Source organism: Falco biarmicus, chromosome 11, assembly GCF_023638135.1.
Source record: "Falco biarmicus isolate bFalBia1 chromosome 11, bFalBia1.pri, whole genome shotgun sequence".
NCBI lineage: Eukaryota > Metazoa > Chordata > Aves > Falconiformes > Falconidae > Falco > Falco biarmicus.
In genome coordinates, this window is record NC_079298.1 from 14,842,026 (window position 1) to 14,857,761 (window position 15,736).

The window sequence follows — 15,736 nt, forward strand, 5'->3', positions numbered from 1 at the left end:
TAGTAGCTTCAGGCTTGATTTTTAAAAAGGGAAATAGACTTGAGATTTTAGCAAAACAAGAAGATAAAATGGATTCATACCTTTCTTGCTTACTAGATCCAGGGAAGAGCAGAAACGGAAGAACAGAATGAGATGATCACTGACACAGAAAGGCACTGACTGCACAGCAGAGCTCCATTTAATCAGACAACAAAGCCTGCTCCCTTCCCCGAGCTACAGATACATGTGTAAATAGAGAGTCCAGGAGGAGCAGAACCTCAGAACTGAGCTGATAGAGAATGACCTACTGTAATTGAACAGGCTACCCAAACACATGCAAATGCAACCTGCGGCTCCTCGGGAAGACTAACAAGCATCTCACACTACAGTTACAGCTCTAGGAGGACTGCTCTGCTACGCAAAAGCAGGTGGCTGCTTCAGCAGGGAGTACAGTGCGTGGATGGTCCTGATCTGGTAGCCAGGACTGAGAGGCCTTATGAAGAAAGCTCCTCCTCTGCTTTCAGCCTGTCACATCCATGATCTGTTCTCACCACCAAGACCATGTTCCTCACTCGAAATTCACAGTAGTGAGGGCACCTGCCAGAGACCAAGCAGGCAATTCCCACAGAAACTCAGTATTAGAGAAGTCCCTAAGGCTGCAAATCCACACTGTGAGACCAGAGAGTGGCCAGACTGGCTTAGGGACAAAGCCGCTCTCCTCTGCTTACACATTTCCAGAATCTACAGCAGTTCTGTGTCCTGGGGCTCATGTTAAATCACTCCTGCATACCCAGCCCTTCTACCCTCTTTATAAAGCAGCCAGGTAGAGACCTTCCTCCTCCCCAGGAAAACCAAGGACCGTCTATCACAGCACCCCATATATGAAGGCTACAAGGAGGGTCTTGAAGGTGCCAGCACCTGTAGTGCTCATGCCATAACTGCTATGTCCTGGATTGGATCTCACCTTTTGAAAAGGAGTATAGCAATGACAATGATGATGATTAATATCACGGCCAGGACAGGTCCCATCACCCACAGCATCTCTGGTTCATCCTGCTGTTTTGCTGAAGCCACTTCCATCACGATCTCATCCGAGTAGGGGCTGGCTGCATATCTCTTCTGAACAGCATTGGCAGGAGAGGGAGAGAAAAGCAAGTGTCCATTATGCTAAAGCATCAGCTACATCCCTGAAATGCAGAGGTTTCCCCTTGCCTCTGGCTAGCAGGGAACGGTCATGCTTCTCAAACTCCAGCAGCACCCCACCAGATCCTCCCTCCCTCGACATCAGCGGAGGTCACACTGTGGGAAATCTCTTCTTGGTGTGAAACATTCTCCATGCCAGCAACTTCCTGGCTGGCAGACCTGGCCTCGAGGTGCCAAACTGGAGCAGCCCAGCTAAGCGCCACTTGCCAGCCCTGGATTCTCTCGGAGCCAAATCACAAGCTTTTGAATCCCAACCAATTGCACAGTGGGGCTGGCTGATGAGTCCTAAGTGGTTTATAATACCTGCTGTGTTGATACCAACACATCTCTCCTGGACAGGACTATATTAGGAAACCCCCTGCTTGGCTAGGTGGTTTTCTTAAAGGAACGAAATGACACGAACATTTTCTGCCTGATGTCTCAGCCCTCATAAACAGACCTTGGAAAGGGGCTCATGCTTACAGGTTTCTTTCCAGAGACTTCTGCAATCTGGCAGCCCAGAGATTTATAACCCAAAGGGACAGCTTTCTAGCCCCACCAGCAAGACAGGATTAGCAGTGACCCAAACTGTTCCTGCAGAAAAATGACACTGCACCTGGCTTGTTCTTCTGCTGTTGCTAAGGCTTATGAAGCTGTGTTGTCCCTTCACAGCTCAGCTTCGCGGGGTCAGAAGGGTTAAATGCTGCAAAAAGAAATCCCTTCCCCCTCTTAGAAAGGGCTAGAGGTGTATCAGTTCAGTGCCTGTGGCTTTTGAGCAGCACCTGCTGCCCAGCATTAGGGAGCCAGAAATGCTCTGCTCCTGCCACAGAAAATGTCAGTCACTGAAGAGGTGCCTGTGGATCTATAAATCTCCTGCTTTAAGGCTGAAGTTTAAACATGCACTTCATTGTCTGTGTGCATGTGAGGAGAAGAAAGGGAAAAATCAAGCGTGCTGGTGTCATACAAACGCACATCTTGATCTCCCCTCACAGGTGCCCTTGATCCCAGCCAGCCTGGCTTCAAACATGCGTGGAGTACAGAAAATGCTCTTATCTGTGACATCCTTCTGGCAGCACGCACAGGTGTGGTGGTATCCTAGCTGCTCTCCTCAGATTTATCAGTGGTCAGAGATGCCACTGGCTGGAGGGGGAGCATGGAGGGTGGTTGCTGCTTTGACCATGAAATCTTTCAGCCCTACACGACCCTGTTTCAATGACTCTGAAGTAGCTGCCGGCTCCCAGTTCAGCTCTGTTCCTAAAAAACAAGTCTGCATGGGATCACTGCAACCCATCGGTCTGTTCCTTTACCCCCTCATCCAGTTCAAATAGCAGGGCGGGGAGCCTGCAACAGCTCTGTCTGGGCATGGCACAGACAAGAAGATGCTACATTGGCGATGAGAGGACGGAGTAGAAGGCCTGGGGCCCCCCTTTGTGTGGGCAAATGGCTGCTCTGTGAGGAAGGCACAAAGGCTTTGCCTGTGACTACTCAGAAAGGCCAAAATGCATTAGGTGGCGGGGGAAGGAGCATGCTGATCTGTGCAGCAAGGTAACATGTGTGTTCATCTCCAAAGCTTTGTGCAAGGGGCAAAAATTCGTATTTCTGCAGACACACTTTGGAGATGCCTCCTTCCGGGAGAAGGCAGAAGCAGAAGAGATCAGAAGGACTGTTATCTCAGTGGCATTTCCAAAGGCAGACTGCAAGGTGCAGGTGCCCCTGCTCTCAGAGATGGCATTTCAACCACACTCCCTTTTGCCTTTGAAGAATGGCAATGTTATGCTCGCCTGCTGACACGAGAGACAGAGCAGGCAATTTAAGAGGAGCTGAGTGGGGGAGATAGTGCACAGCCTTGGATGGAATGCCTCATGCTTCAAATGAAAATGGATGCAACACAGCGGGGGATGCAGAAAGGTGGTCTCTAGGAGCAGGGTGTAATAACTCTGCTGGCCTGGTGGTTCACTGGAGAGCTGTGGCAGATCTACGCTAGGGAGGAGATGATGATGATGATAGTCTAGGATCAACTAGTTAAGGTCATCTCTTCTTGACAGGGATTACCAGGACAGCACATCCTGAGGCCTCTGCCTCACCTTGCTGTTAATCTGTGCCTCTCCTTTCCTCACCAGTATGCACGTCTTGTACGGGAACATGTGAGCTGGATGAGTAATGAAGAACTTGACCAGCCCTAATGAGCCATTACAAGCAAATGAGGCTGAGGAAGGGAGCCGCAGCTTGGAAGCCGACCAAAGTATTCTGTGCATCTCTATTATTTCCATTATTTACACACTGGCCACTGCTACTGCCGCCGCCACCACCACTCCTGCCCTCCGCGTTTACAGCTGGACACTGATGCGCAGGTCTTGCCGTGCTGCTCCTGGCTTATTGCATCAGCTACTCCCTTCCCCCTCACGTGGCCAGGCCCTGTGTGCTCGGCACGCTGCCGACACAGGCATAGCCCATTTGCCTCTAGCAAGGAGAGGCAAAGGAGCAAGAATCCCTACGCAGCAGGCAAGTGTGCAGCTTCGCCCTGCTGAGAACCCACTGCGATGGGAAGCACGTTTGCTTCAGATGTCATCTGAAAGCGAGGTTCTGGCCACAGAAGGGCCTGTGAAGGCAGGTTTGCAAGGGGATCATCCTGTTCACCACAGAGCCTCAGCAGCCACCGTGCAGGGTAGGATTTCACAGGGTGGTTTTCCAGTCACTTACTTGAACCGAAGCAGAATGAGAACCGAGCCCATCCCAACCGTGTGTCAAGCTCTGCTCTGCACACAGCCCAGCAAGCCACAACCAAGCTTACGTAGAACGCGTGTGTTGACACTGCCCTCCATGCTCATCTGTTTTGTCAAATACATGTGCCATTTCTCTCCAAAATCACCATCTATCATGCCAGCCACCTCAGCTTGTTGAGACCCGTATGCAGCCTCACTCTCCTCTCTTCAGAGAAAACTCTGCCATCCCGGCTTGCCCTGCCTGCACTAAGCCCACCCCAGCTCTGCTAGGAAAGGCTGTGTCCCCCCAGCAGAGTCCTTACCGTGTCTCCATCCTCCAGCGAGGCCAGCACGAAGCAACGATAGCTCAAGTCTTGAGACAGGGGCTTGTTGTAGAAACCTTTGTAGTTCTTCTCGTCCCCCAGGGTGAAAGTCTCGGGCAGCACGTCCACTTGAGCAGCAATGTAGGGCTTGAGTCTGTCTGCTTGGCGTCGCTGGCGCCTGCTCTGACTCCCTTGGCTTATGGCCTCCAGCAGCTGGGGACAAACAAGGTGCATCACTATTGCTTCGCCCAGTGTGACACCGCCTTACACTGTTACCTTACTGGTTGTAGGGCTCAGCAGGGTGGAATAGAAGGGAGGAGAAGATACTGGGTTTGATTTGGACATGGTGGTACTAAGAAACCAGAGGGATGCATTATCCGTTTAGGCATTGCTGGGGCACCTGTCTGCAGACCCTCACTGCAAGCTCCACCAGGTTCTCCGTTTTGGGAGAGCCCTGAGCTCTGGGATGCTGACACGGTGAATGTTGGGGCTGAGACAGCCTGACTGCCCCATCACCCTGAGTTAATGTATCCCAACAAGCTGCAAGGGAATTAGACCACATTCTGTAGTCCAAATATTGGTCTGGAAAGCAGCTCATGCTCTCTTATGGACACTGCATGTGAATTACAGCTGATACTGATATATAGGGAAAAAGTGACATTTGCTGCGTCTGTCCCTTCTGTCAGTGCCTCGGTATTTCACCTGCTGCGGGGTTGCAGGCAGAGCTTTGTGTAAATCACACAGAATGATAACAGATTTCATGGGATGTTCAGAGTAAAAATGGCAAATTTCATAGTCAGCCACAAATTCATGAAAAAGGATATAAACACACAAAAATTCAATTATACTGCTAAGAAACACTCTCAGATGTTTAAAGACGTTTTTCTAATGAATAAAAACGAATATCAGCCTTGGAACAGAAATTCTAATTTAAAATGAAGAAGGATGCATGAAATACATTTCACACACGAGTGTATCGGTGCAGCACTGTCAGGGCAAACAGGGAATGTCAGCGGGGCTGGGGACAGTGATGTGCACACAAAGCCACACCGCTGAGCTGAGCTCATTCCCTCTGAAGGGAAAAAGCTGGGTAAGGCACCCCCTTCTCTTTCCTCTCAACAGTCCATCCCTGTCCTCTTATGAATATGCATGTTGGAGCAATTTAGAAAAACTATACCTTGTACCTTGTCTTGCAGTATCACCTCTGCCCCGCCCCCCAAAAAAGAGGAAAAAAAAAAAAAAAAAAAAAAAAGGGGGACCAAAGAAAGGGATGGAGAAATCTCAGTTTCACAAATGTCCTTATAACTGCAGGGGGAACGGCGGAAAAACAGTCTTTAGATTGTGGAGTTTGCTCCCTACACACATCTCTTGTATCTTGGCTGAAATTACAGCTGAGCTCTTTGGGGCAGAAAGCAAGCTGTTATGTGCAAGGGCATGAAACCACAGGACTCCAGTATGACTGAGGTTGCTGGATGCTACTGCCACTTATACATGTAACTCACACCAAAAGACTGCATCAAAAGAACGCTAGGCTCGCAAAGTTCAGATCCTGAAAAATTAGAAAATTAATACTGCCTGTGCAAAATTAATTCAGCTATCTTATGTATGTGCACTGTGCTACTATCCTTGACTGCATGGTCACATACTATCTCTTCTGTAACTCCCCTGCTTTGTTCAATACACAGGACAGACAGCGCTTAATCAAAGAGCAGCTATTCCATATTTTGTTTTCTTCTTTGCATTATGCAGCCTGAGGCCTTGTTTATTGCTTACTATTCAAATCCAGCTCTGAAGACAAAATTAATAATTTCCTCGTGGGCTTTTCTATGGTGCTGATCACTATAATATTACAAGTGCTTCAAAAACATTAACGATTTTATCTTCCAAACACCCGTATGAGGTGAGATGAAAGTGATTATCCTAATTTTACAGATGGAGAACAGAGACACAGGGACATTAACGTAAAAAATGTCCACTAATTTTGAATGTCAAATTGAAAAGACATTGGCTTGTTTTGTCTTTTAAAGCAAACTTAGCATTTTTTTATAGCACTAACTGTATCCAGTAGAGCTCCTATTGACTTTCTCTGCAGCTGGGGATGCTTACACTTTGCAAATGAGGCTCCGAGATCTCAAACTGAGCACTCTGAGAAAACAAAACATGGAAGACAATGGCTGCTAATGAAAATTTTAGTTTAAGTCATTTGCCTGGGGCTGGGTGAAACAGAGATAGAAACCATTTCTCTTGATAGCTTTCAACCACCTAAAGCCCAAAACCCAACCATACTTTCTCATCCTAGTCTTCTATTTCTTGTGACATCTTCCAGCTTCTGCAATGAAGTGATGCAGATCTACAGGTGATGGTTCTCCATCACACAATTGTGCTCCATGTGCAGAACAGATCCACCGATACACGCCATGAGCTGGGACCCCATGGAAAAGATTGCACAATCACGTAATTAAAGATTGATGATAAGCAAGGGCTGATTTGCAGCTTCTAACGCTTTGTAATTTCTGAGCGCTTCAAGCTTGCAACTTTGTTCTCTTAATGGACCCTTCTGTGTGTGATTTCTTGGAATTTTTCCTTAGTGCTTTGGGTGTGGTGGTGTATATGGGGAAGAAAGAGCCCACAAATCCCTTTGTGGGACTCTCCTGACACCTGCACACATCCTGTGCTACTGGTCTTGGAGGACTCCTGCACAGAAGAAGTTGCATCTTGGGGTGAATGGGCTGGTGAATACTGAAAGCCTTTAACAAAGCAAGTGTGAAGGGAACTTTGGAGGTTTTGTTGGATACTAGAGTGAACTCTTTATCTAAACTGAAGGCTCAGGTCATATCCAGAGAGTGGACAGCCTCCTGACAGGACAGCTTAATAAACCGAGAACAGTATCTTTCTCTTCTAGCTTGTTTTCAAATTAGCATCAAATTGCTTCAGCTGAAAAAGGCTGCAAAAAGCATACAACCTGAGACAGGATCTGTCCTGGTCAGAGCTGTGAGACACTCAAGCGTGGTCTCCTAATAAGGCACATTCTGGGAGGTGGCTTCTCCCTTGCTTGACTCCAGCCTCCTTCCTATATGCTGTCACCAGCCAAGAAAGGGTGAGTGGCCACCACATGTCCCACAGCCTCCCATCTCTGACATACCTATGCTGCTGCACCCATGCTGTTGCCAGGAGGCCTGGGCAAAGCACACCGGGCCACCCAAGAGCCACTTCCATCACATCAGCTGCTACAGATGCCTACCTGGTCCAGCTCCATCTCATCAGGTGTCCGCCATCGAGCAGTTGGGCTGCTGGTGCTCTGATCTGCTGGCACAACCACGATGTAGTACCACCTGTGAAGGAAGGAAAACGTAAGCACTGGACCCCAAGTCATCTCTGGCAGGTCACCAAGTAACATGTGCCATATGCCTCTCAAGGATGACCTGCTCCTTTCCCTGCCCTCTAAGCAGCAAAAGGCTTCAGTAAGGAAAAGGCTGGCTTTCCAGCTGCACCAGAGCAGAGAACACTCCCATTAGCACTCATTAGGTTAATGAAGATCTACAGACTGTGCTCCAGAGGGTGGTGGAGGAGCTGTGAGAAGGACATTTATATAATCGGATTGTAGCAAGAACCCTGGGGGAATTGTGCTTCAGTGCAAGGATACCACAGTAACAAATAGGACTTCTACAAACTCGCTTTTTTAATCTCCTTGAGGCTTTAGGCATTATTTATTTAAAGGATATTATACAGTGTCAGAGAAAGTCCCTCCTGAGCCTCAACTGTGTTTTTGCTGGTAGCATCTGGAGTATACCCATCAGAGTGAGGGCAAACTGTCAAAGAATTGTCTTAATTTTATTGTACATAAATATTTGCTCAGAAAGAGCCAGCAGCGTGATCCCATGTTACGAGTAAGTGCCTCACTCTGTACTGTAGCCTGCTTCGAAGTTCACTCCCAGGTTACCAATCCACAAGCTGGCAGTGGTCTGCCCTGCCTCTTTCCCCATCTTTAGGCCCCCACCCTGCCTCCTCCACCCAGGCATGGCACCTACCTAACCGGCACAGAGGTCTGGACTTTGGGAAGGGTGAGTGTGAATTTTCCTTCCTGTATGTACTTGTTTGTGGCGATGGGTTTGCTTTGCAAGACGTCAGGAGCGGTGCGGATCGAGACAAGGTGCTGGAGCCCCCCAGCACTGCTGCCACGGTTCATTAGCACAAAAGAATAGTCCGTGTCTGGCTGGAGGTCACTTATGAGTTTCTTCATCGAGTGGCCATCCACCTCCACACTCTGGCTATTGTACAGAATCTGAAACAGGAAAAGGACATACTCATGCAGCCGACAGCTGCTGATGAAAACTCACCCTCAAAATAGCAGCATTAGAGGTGACAATTTGGCTCTGGGCCCTCCCTCAGGTGGTTCAGCTACTGTGTGCTTCATAAACAGCCATAAATCTTTAGTTAAAGAGCAACCCCCAGCAGAAAGTTGAGCTGTGCTCCCTGTGCCTCGCAGTGATGGGGCAGAGGAAGGGTCATCTCAGCAAAGCCCGGTGGCTTGTGCTAGCTGTGAGGCTGCTGGTGACACATGCACTGCTTTTTAGTGCCGGTTCGAGGGAGGAATCCAGATGGCTGTGCTTTGCCCTCATGCGGAGATGAATGGGTCTTTGTTTCTAGTCTCACGAGGCTACAGTGCACAATATGCTTTTGGTGTAAAATCCTGCCTGCTTTAAATTGGTGTCACTCCTGTGTCTACCAGCTGATGCCTGATCAAATGGTTAATGCAGAGCAACCCCATCCCAGCAAGGTGACCTGGGGGGGAGTTACATGCTGTACCAACTATCTGACAAATTCCACGAAGGGCTCACAAACTGGTACCCAAAACAGCGGCTTTGCAGGTGTGACACTCTGTTGCCATGACAACAGATGCTGGTGCTGTGGCAGCTATGGGCAGGAGATTCCTGCAGCTTTTCCTTGCTGTGCTTGCAAGGGGCTGCTGGGCAAGGCAGGGCAGGGCAGAGCTGCTGGTGGCCCCGGGCAGCCCCCATGCACAGCTTCCCACCTTGGGCCCACCAGCCCCTCAGCTAATGACATTTTCTCAGTGCCCTCAGTGTTGCAGATATGCAGGACACCCCCCCCCCCCCCCCCCCCAAGGCACAGCAGCCATAGGCACTGGTGGATTAGCTGCACCAAACAGCCTGTCTGCCCTGGGAAACTCAATCCTGACGGAACAACTCCTGTACCCGAAACCCTGGGCACTGCCTCTGCAAAGCCAGAAACTCAAGCAGTTCCTGGAGACAGAGACAAATGGGGTGTACAGAACTGGAGAGACCAGAGGTTGTGCCCCAGCTGTGATAAACCAGCCTGTTTCTTTCCACCAGGCGACTGTCCAGCCTGGCAGAGGAGTGCTGGATTCCTGATAGCGGTGCAGAGACACAGCATGCCAAAAACTGGCAATGGCAGAGCTGGAGCATGTTAAACCATGGCAGTTATTATGTGTCACAGACAGAGACCACACAGTAAAACATGCTCTTTCCAACAGCAGCCTTGAGAGGGAAGACGGCTCTGTGGAAGAAAAACTACTTGAGGTAAACCAGATTTTTCACCAGCTGAGTCCACTGTTCAGGCTGATGCAGGCAGCAAGGGAGGGACCAAACCTTCCAAGTCACCTTTTCAGCAGGTGGCAGAAATCTGCAGAAGGCTGCTGGCTTGCTGGGGCAAGGGCAGCTGATCAGCACTCTTCTAATGCTTAGTGCTGGAGCTGGGAGGGGGAGGGAGGCCCTGGAAAGAGATATGAAGGACAACGGAGCACAGGGACCAGGCTAGGCAGCTCTGCTTTTGTGCTATCCAAACAGTGATATCTGCAGCATACTTCAAATCCTCTTCAGGTCACTTTGCATGGAGGTGTGGATGGGAAAAGAGCCCCAGCTTTTTTGTGGCTGAGACGAGACTCCCAACAGAGCAGCGGTGAGGAGCCAGCAATGGAGAAGAGATGCAATCAATCACATTTGTTGACATACTACAATCTTCAGGGATGAACTGCAAAAATGAGTACCAAGAACTAAAATAACAGAGGTTTTCAGGGACAAAGCCCCTGCTGGCTGGCCCATGTGCAGGAAAGGCTGTCAGAGGTAGGATGCGAGGAAGGAATTGTTCTCTGCTGTGACTCCTCTTAAGATACTTTCTCCTGGGCTTTAACCCCTTTCTCTGAAGACATGTACATCAGGTGGGTGCTAATGTGAGTGAAAAAGGTGAAATGAAGAAATGCTTCTTATAGGGCTGGAATATCACAGATATTTAATCGGCAGGTTTCACCTTGCTCTGACACAGAAGTAGGCACAACAAAGACAGGAGTGCTAGACTTCAAGTCATCTGAGCAGCTTTGCAGTCTGTGCCAGCACCATCCGTTGCAATGATAATGCAATAGTACAGGTCCAGATATTCCCAATGAGAGCAAGTCCAGGGGTGTCCTGGTGGAGCAGTGGGACCTCTCTTCATGCGCTCCAACACAGACTTGAACAAAAGCGAACTTCCAGCTTTAAGAGCTATGCTGGAAGGATGCAAAACCCACAGAGTTCTGCTGCCTCTCAGATGAGATTTCTCATTATGAATTCTTTCCTGGTAAAAGTATCATGAACTGCTTCTGTGTGTGCTCTAGGGAAGACACTCGCCCACTAACTGCCTACACATGAGGCACCTGCTGGGGATGTAGCTGTTCTCCTGGAGCAACAGGATGCAGAAGAGATGGTCAGGCACTTCAGTTTCCTTGCAGGCTCTGCACTGGAACTGGTCAGGACACAGTCTCTGATTCAGTCCTGACACCAGATGATAATTTTTACTGCCATACACAGACATTTGTGTCTAAAGACAGTGAAATTGGCATTTGCAATGCTTTCCTGAAGCATTCTCCACCATCCCCCCTTTTCCCAGTTGCTGTAGCAGTTCCACGTTCCTTTACCTGCCATAACACATTGTCTTCTCAAATGTTATGCGTCATTAGTTAAGGCCTCTACACAAACCTTACAATAATGTAAAGTCTCAGAAACAGTCATTTGTGTGCAGCTGAAGATGCCCGGGAGCTCGAGCAGGAATGCTATTTAGAGGTTGCATCATGGCCCACTGGTAACTACTTAAGTCAGCAGCAAATTTGGCCCAAGGGCTCTGAACTGCCAAACATTGCCGACTAGCCCATGGACTGCTGTAAAATGTCATTTGTGCTGCTCTTACCCACAAGAGAAGATTGGCAAGGCTAGGTGGGTCCAAATGTCACTGCTGAAGGTCTGCTGCTTGATTTCAAGGCAGCAAAGAATGTACTGAACTAAAAGATGAAAAGACACATAGTGTGCAACACTGGAAAAGATAATGACTTGATGGAGAAGCAGACAAGGTTGCCTCTTTTGCGGGCAGGAGTAATTACTACATTCCATGGGACACACTGTGAGAAAGCACTGCCCAGCATTCTCAGGGTTATTTCTGAACCAGTACCATCATAATTTTCAAAAGGTGCTGTTCCTTCTCCCTATTTGTTGAATACCTTGTGATGCTGCCTTTAACTGATATATCCTCTGTCCTGCCCTTAAGTTGAAAAATTCGTCTCAGGAAAGTGCAGTTTCCCCAAGGAGAAGATTGTATATATCTTGCACTTTCCATGAAAGCTCCAGAACAGTTTTCTGCAAGCTCACCGGAACAGAAAAGGAATAGTGCCTCTGTTCCGCCACAACTGCTGGGCAACATTTTACACGGAATTTATCTCCTGGACCAGAAGAAGCTGTGAAAATTCCCCAAAGAGAAGTCAAACCTTCATTATTGATTTGGTAGCAATGAAAATTCCTAAGGTCTCAGTTCATCCCCTATAAAAACAAAAAAGCATCAGTCCTGCCTGTGCCTTACTATTCATTGTCAGAACAATATCTACTTTAATTAAATCTGTTAACGTAGAATATGACACCCTTTGGGACATAGATTTAGCATGAGACTGTTTATCAAGTGTAGATAATACTAATTGTTCCCATGGAGATTTATCTGCTATGCTAGTTACAGTATTAGGCTCTGGCCTCAGCATCCCATGTGCCTGAATTAGAGGAGAGAGGTGCCTTGTTTATAAAAATACGAAGTCCTGAAGGTTAAGGATTTCTTTTGAGTGGCACAATCAACGACCTGGAGCTGACCCTCTTAGCTCCCGGCCTTGACTCATGTGTGCCTGCAAGTCTAGGAACATTAATAGAAAGAAGACACTATTAGAGAACTATCCTTTTAACACTCTCATTTGCATGACTGCTCTTCAGTTAGCAAGTGGCTAATGCCATCTGCTTCTGTGTCATCTGAGGTTTAACCCGCAGCAGGGGCAGACCCTGAGTCACCGTCTGTGTAAACAATCACAGCTACAAGGCATCAGCATTACGTCCTTGGCTCCTGGCTACCTCCAGCCACTCCACCATCCTTATGTGGCAGTAATGCTCCAAAGGTCACACTGTCCCTTTCTAGCACTGTGCTGTCAGAGAGAGACGTGGGCTTTGTGCCACAAGAATAAGGCAAGATGAAGCAGACTGGTTCTCCAGCAGAGTGCAAAGTAACAGGGCTCTGTGAAGTTCCTTGCGGCCAGATATCAGAACACTGATCCTAATGCACCCTACATCTGGGAAAGCTTTGAATACCAGAAGGTCTTCACAAAAGCCGTGTCTGCTTCAGCTAAACGCTGCATGTTAACAAGTGCCTGCTATTGATCATGGTAATTCAGCTTCAGGATTTAAACAAGGAGAGTGTAACAAGGAAGGGGAGGTGCTCACACAGTGTCTGATGTAGAGGCAGTTCAGGACCTTCCCCTCATTCTGCTGGCTGTGGGTCTCCACAGCTCATGCAGGCCTTGCATTTGCTCTTGAGGCACAGCACGGCAGGATGCCTGTGCAAGAAGGAAGGGAAGTCACACTGCTCCCACCCCTGGCCACCTCTGCAGAGGCAGCAGATAGCTGCTGAAACTGGGTGGAAGATTATCCTTGGCAATGTGACATGTTGGTCTTGTTTCTTAAAGGAGACAAGCTGCACTGAGATCTGTAGAAATTTCCACCGCACTCAAGTCTTTTACCCACTCTGTGATCTGCACTGGGGGACAGATAAGAGCAGGAAGACATCAGTGTTGTCTGCAGCCTGGTGGATGACACTACATCCAGAACTGTGATGCAGAAAAAGAGAGCAGCAGCCATTCCTGCAGAGCTCCCTCTGCACTGACACATCTTGTGCTGCTCACACCTGTAACACCTTCTGGAAGGGTGATGATGCTTCTCTCCTTCACTCCCTGAGATTATGCATCTCCCTTGATGCTCTGCAGTAGCTCATAAAGGCAATACAGATGTTTGAGACAGGACACATTGCAAAAGGAGTCATCCTTAGTTTGATTCACTGGCTGGTTTTCAGACCACTTTTTCCTGGTGGTCTGTTGCAATTAAGTCGCATTTATGACTTTTCATACTTCAACCAAGTCAGGCATCAGGACAAGCTTGTGTAACCACTGTCTCGGAGCTGCAATGGCCAGCCTGACCAGTAGGCCCCGGCCAAGTGATACTAGGTAACAAGTTACTTGAGAAAGCTGATGGAGGAGTGAAGCACTGCTTGGGACTGCGTAAAAAAACACCACAACTGCTCATGGGAAAAGCATCAGTGATTTGGGATGCTGGACCAGTTTCCATTTGCCTTTGAAAAGGCAACTAATTCAGAGGCACTATCAAGGTACTTGATGCTCAAGATCGGTTTCTAGCCAGATGGTGCGAAGCCAGAAATACATATTATGATCCCCAAGACATCCGCATTCTCACACTGCCTCTGCTCAGCACATGCCTTCACTGCCTGGCACTTCCTGTTGGTGTGCTTCAGCCATCATTATTCACTCCTGTTTTGTTACCACGAGCCATGCTTACTGGCCATTCCACAACTGATCAAAACAGAAAGAAACAAAACTACACACCTTCTGGCCAAAGAAGGCTGAGAGGAAGGAAAGCAAGCAGCTTTCTGTGCTCTACTGTGTGCCAGTGGTTCACGTGTGGGTGCTCAAAAGTAAGAGCAGATACATAACTTAGGCTTGGAGGTCTGAGCTCCACAAGAACCCAGGGCAGTGAGCAACGTGACCCTGCTCGTCTCTTGGGTGATGGCCTGAAAACATCATGGCAGGTCAAGATGCCACTTTCCACTGTCCTGCTCACTGCCACAGGTGGAGCTCCCTGTCCTCTGCATCCCACCCTTACCTTAAAAGGCACTGCAGATTTATAGGAGTCAGGCACTTCCCAGCTCAGCAACACAGACGTTTTCATGACGGCATTGACGCGGAAGTTCTTAGCAAACACTGGAATGAAAAACAAGATATTTGAGCGCTGTAAGGCCAGTCAGGAGGGAGCCAGGCAGCAGCTTGGCTCCAAGTCTCTCTTTGTCTAACTCAGCAGCAGAGGTCAAAGAGTTCAGCTACAGCAGAGAAGTGAGGGATGAGGAGAAAAGAGCAACAGCCTTTTACCAAGTCCCCAGTCTCCAGTGGAGTTTTGCTTTTTGACTATACTTTCCAGCATCACAGAAAGGAAGTTGTAGGCTGAACTGCAGCCTTCCTTTCTCCCCCCTCCACTCACACTCTCTTGGCCCTTTGCCACGATCAAAGAACAGTGGTGCTCAGGTACTGGATCTGCAGATGATCCTACCCAGCTGCCGGCTCCAGTTCAAGCAAGAGCCTTTCATGTACAGATAAAACATCAAAGTGTGCCTGTGGAGCAACAAAGGCAATTAAGCTACCACCAACGCCCCTCTCCCCTCAAACAGCAACTTTAAGGAAACCTTCGCTGAGCCTCCCCTCGCCGAACTAGTTTTAGACTAGGGAGCACACTGTACCTGATCTCATTAGCCAGAGCGAAAGGGAACGTAGTCTCGTGAACCAAAGCAAAGGTCCCTGTCCCGGAGGCAGAGCTTGTTGTTAGGGCTTGTTAGCGGGGCACTTACCTTGCTCCACAGGCATGGTCCGGGACTGGATGCTGGGGCTGAGCGGCCCAACCCCCTTATTGGTGCGGGCCCTCACTTTGATGTCGTAAGTGGTATCTGGCTTCAGATTCGTCAAAGTGATACTTGTGTCCCTGGTGATGTTAACGAGGTCCTGCTGGCTATTTATGTCCCTGTATACCACAGTGTAGTTGACGATCTTGCCATTTCTTTCTGCCAAGACTGGGGGGTCCCATGCAACTTCTGTGGTGGAAGTGGTGAGACCCACCACACGCAGGTTCTGCGGGAAGCCACTTGGCACATCTTCCGCAGTAGTGATCTCCTTCTCAAACTCCTCTCCTGGGCCAGCTCTGTTCTTGGCAGACAGTCTGAAGAGGTATGTGGCCCCCTTGTGCAGGTTGGTCACAGTGTAGTGATGGTCTCTCTTCCCGAAGTCTATCGTGTTCATCTTTTCCTCATCAAGACGTCTGTACTGCAGCCGGTAACCCAGCAGCTCCCCTACCATCTCCTTGGGTGGGTGCCACTGGATGAGGGCTGTGTTCATGGCTGTCGTGCTAATCATCATGGTGGGCTTCCCCGGGACTGCAACATAAACACACAATGACCATCTAT

At 48.7% G+C, this 15,736-nt stretch overlaps 1 protein-coding gene across 7 annotated transcripts in view; it reads right to left on the reverse strand.

The window, feature by feature from the left end:
* The window catches only part of PTPRF (protein tyrosine phosphatase receptor type F), a 392,669-nt gene that overhangs the window by 35,587 nt on the left and 341,346 nt on the right, over positions 1-15,736 (reverse strand). For all 7 annotated transcript variants that reach the window (XM_056355793.1, XM_056355795.1, XM_056355799.1 and 4 more), the window contains 6 exons: positions 15,128-15,706; positions 14,392-14,489; positions 8,215-8,468; positions 7,428-7,518; positions 4,187-4,399; positions 944-1,098 (listed from right to left, as the gene is read on the reverse strand). In XM_056355793.1, coding sequence (XP_056211768.1) covers positions 944-1,098; positions 4,187-4,399; positions 7,428-7,518; positions 8,215-8,468; positions 14,392-14,489; positions 15,128-15,706 — 1,390 coding nt within the window. The remainder of the gene's footprint in view (positions 1-943; positions 1,099-4,186; positions 4,400-7,427; positions 7,519-8,214; positions 8,469-14,391; positions 14,490-15,127; positions 15,707-15,736) is intronic.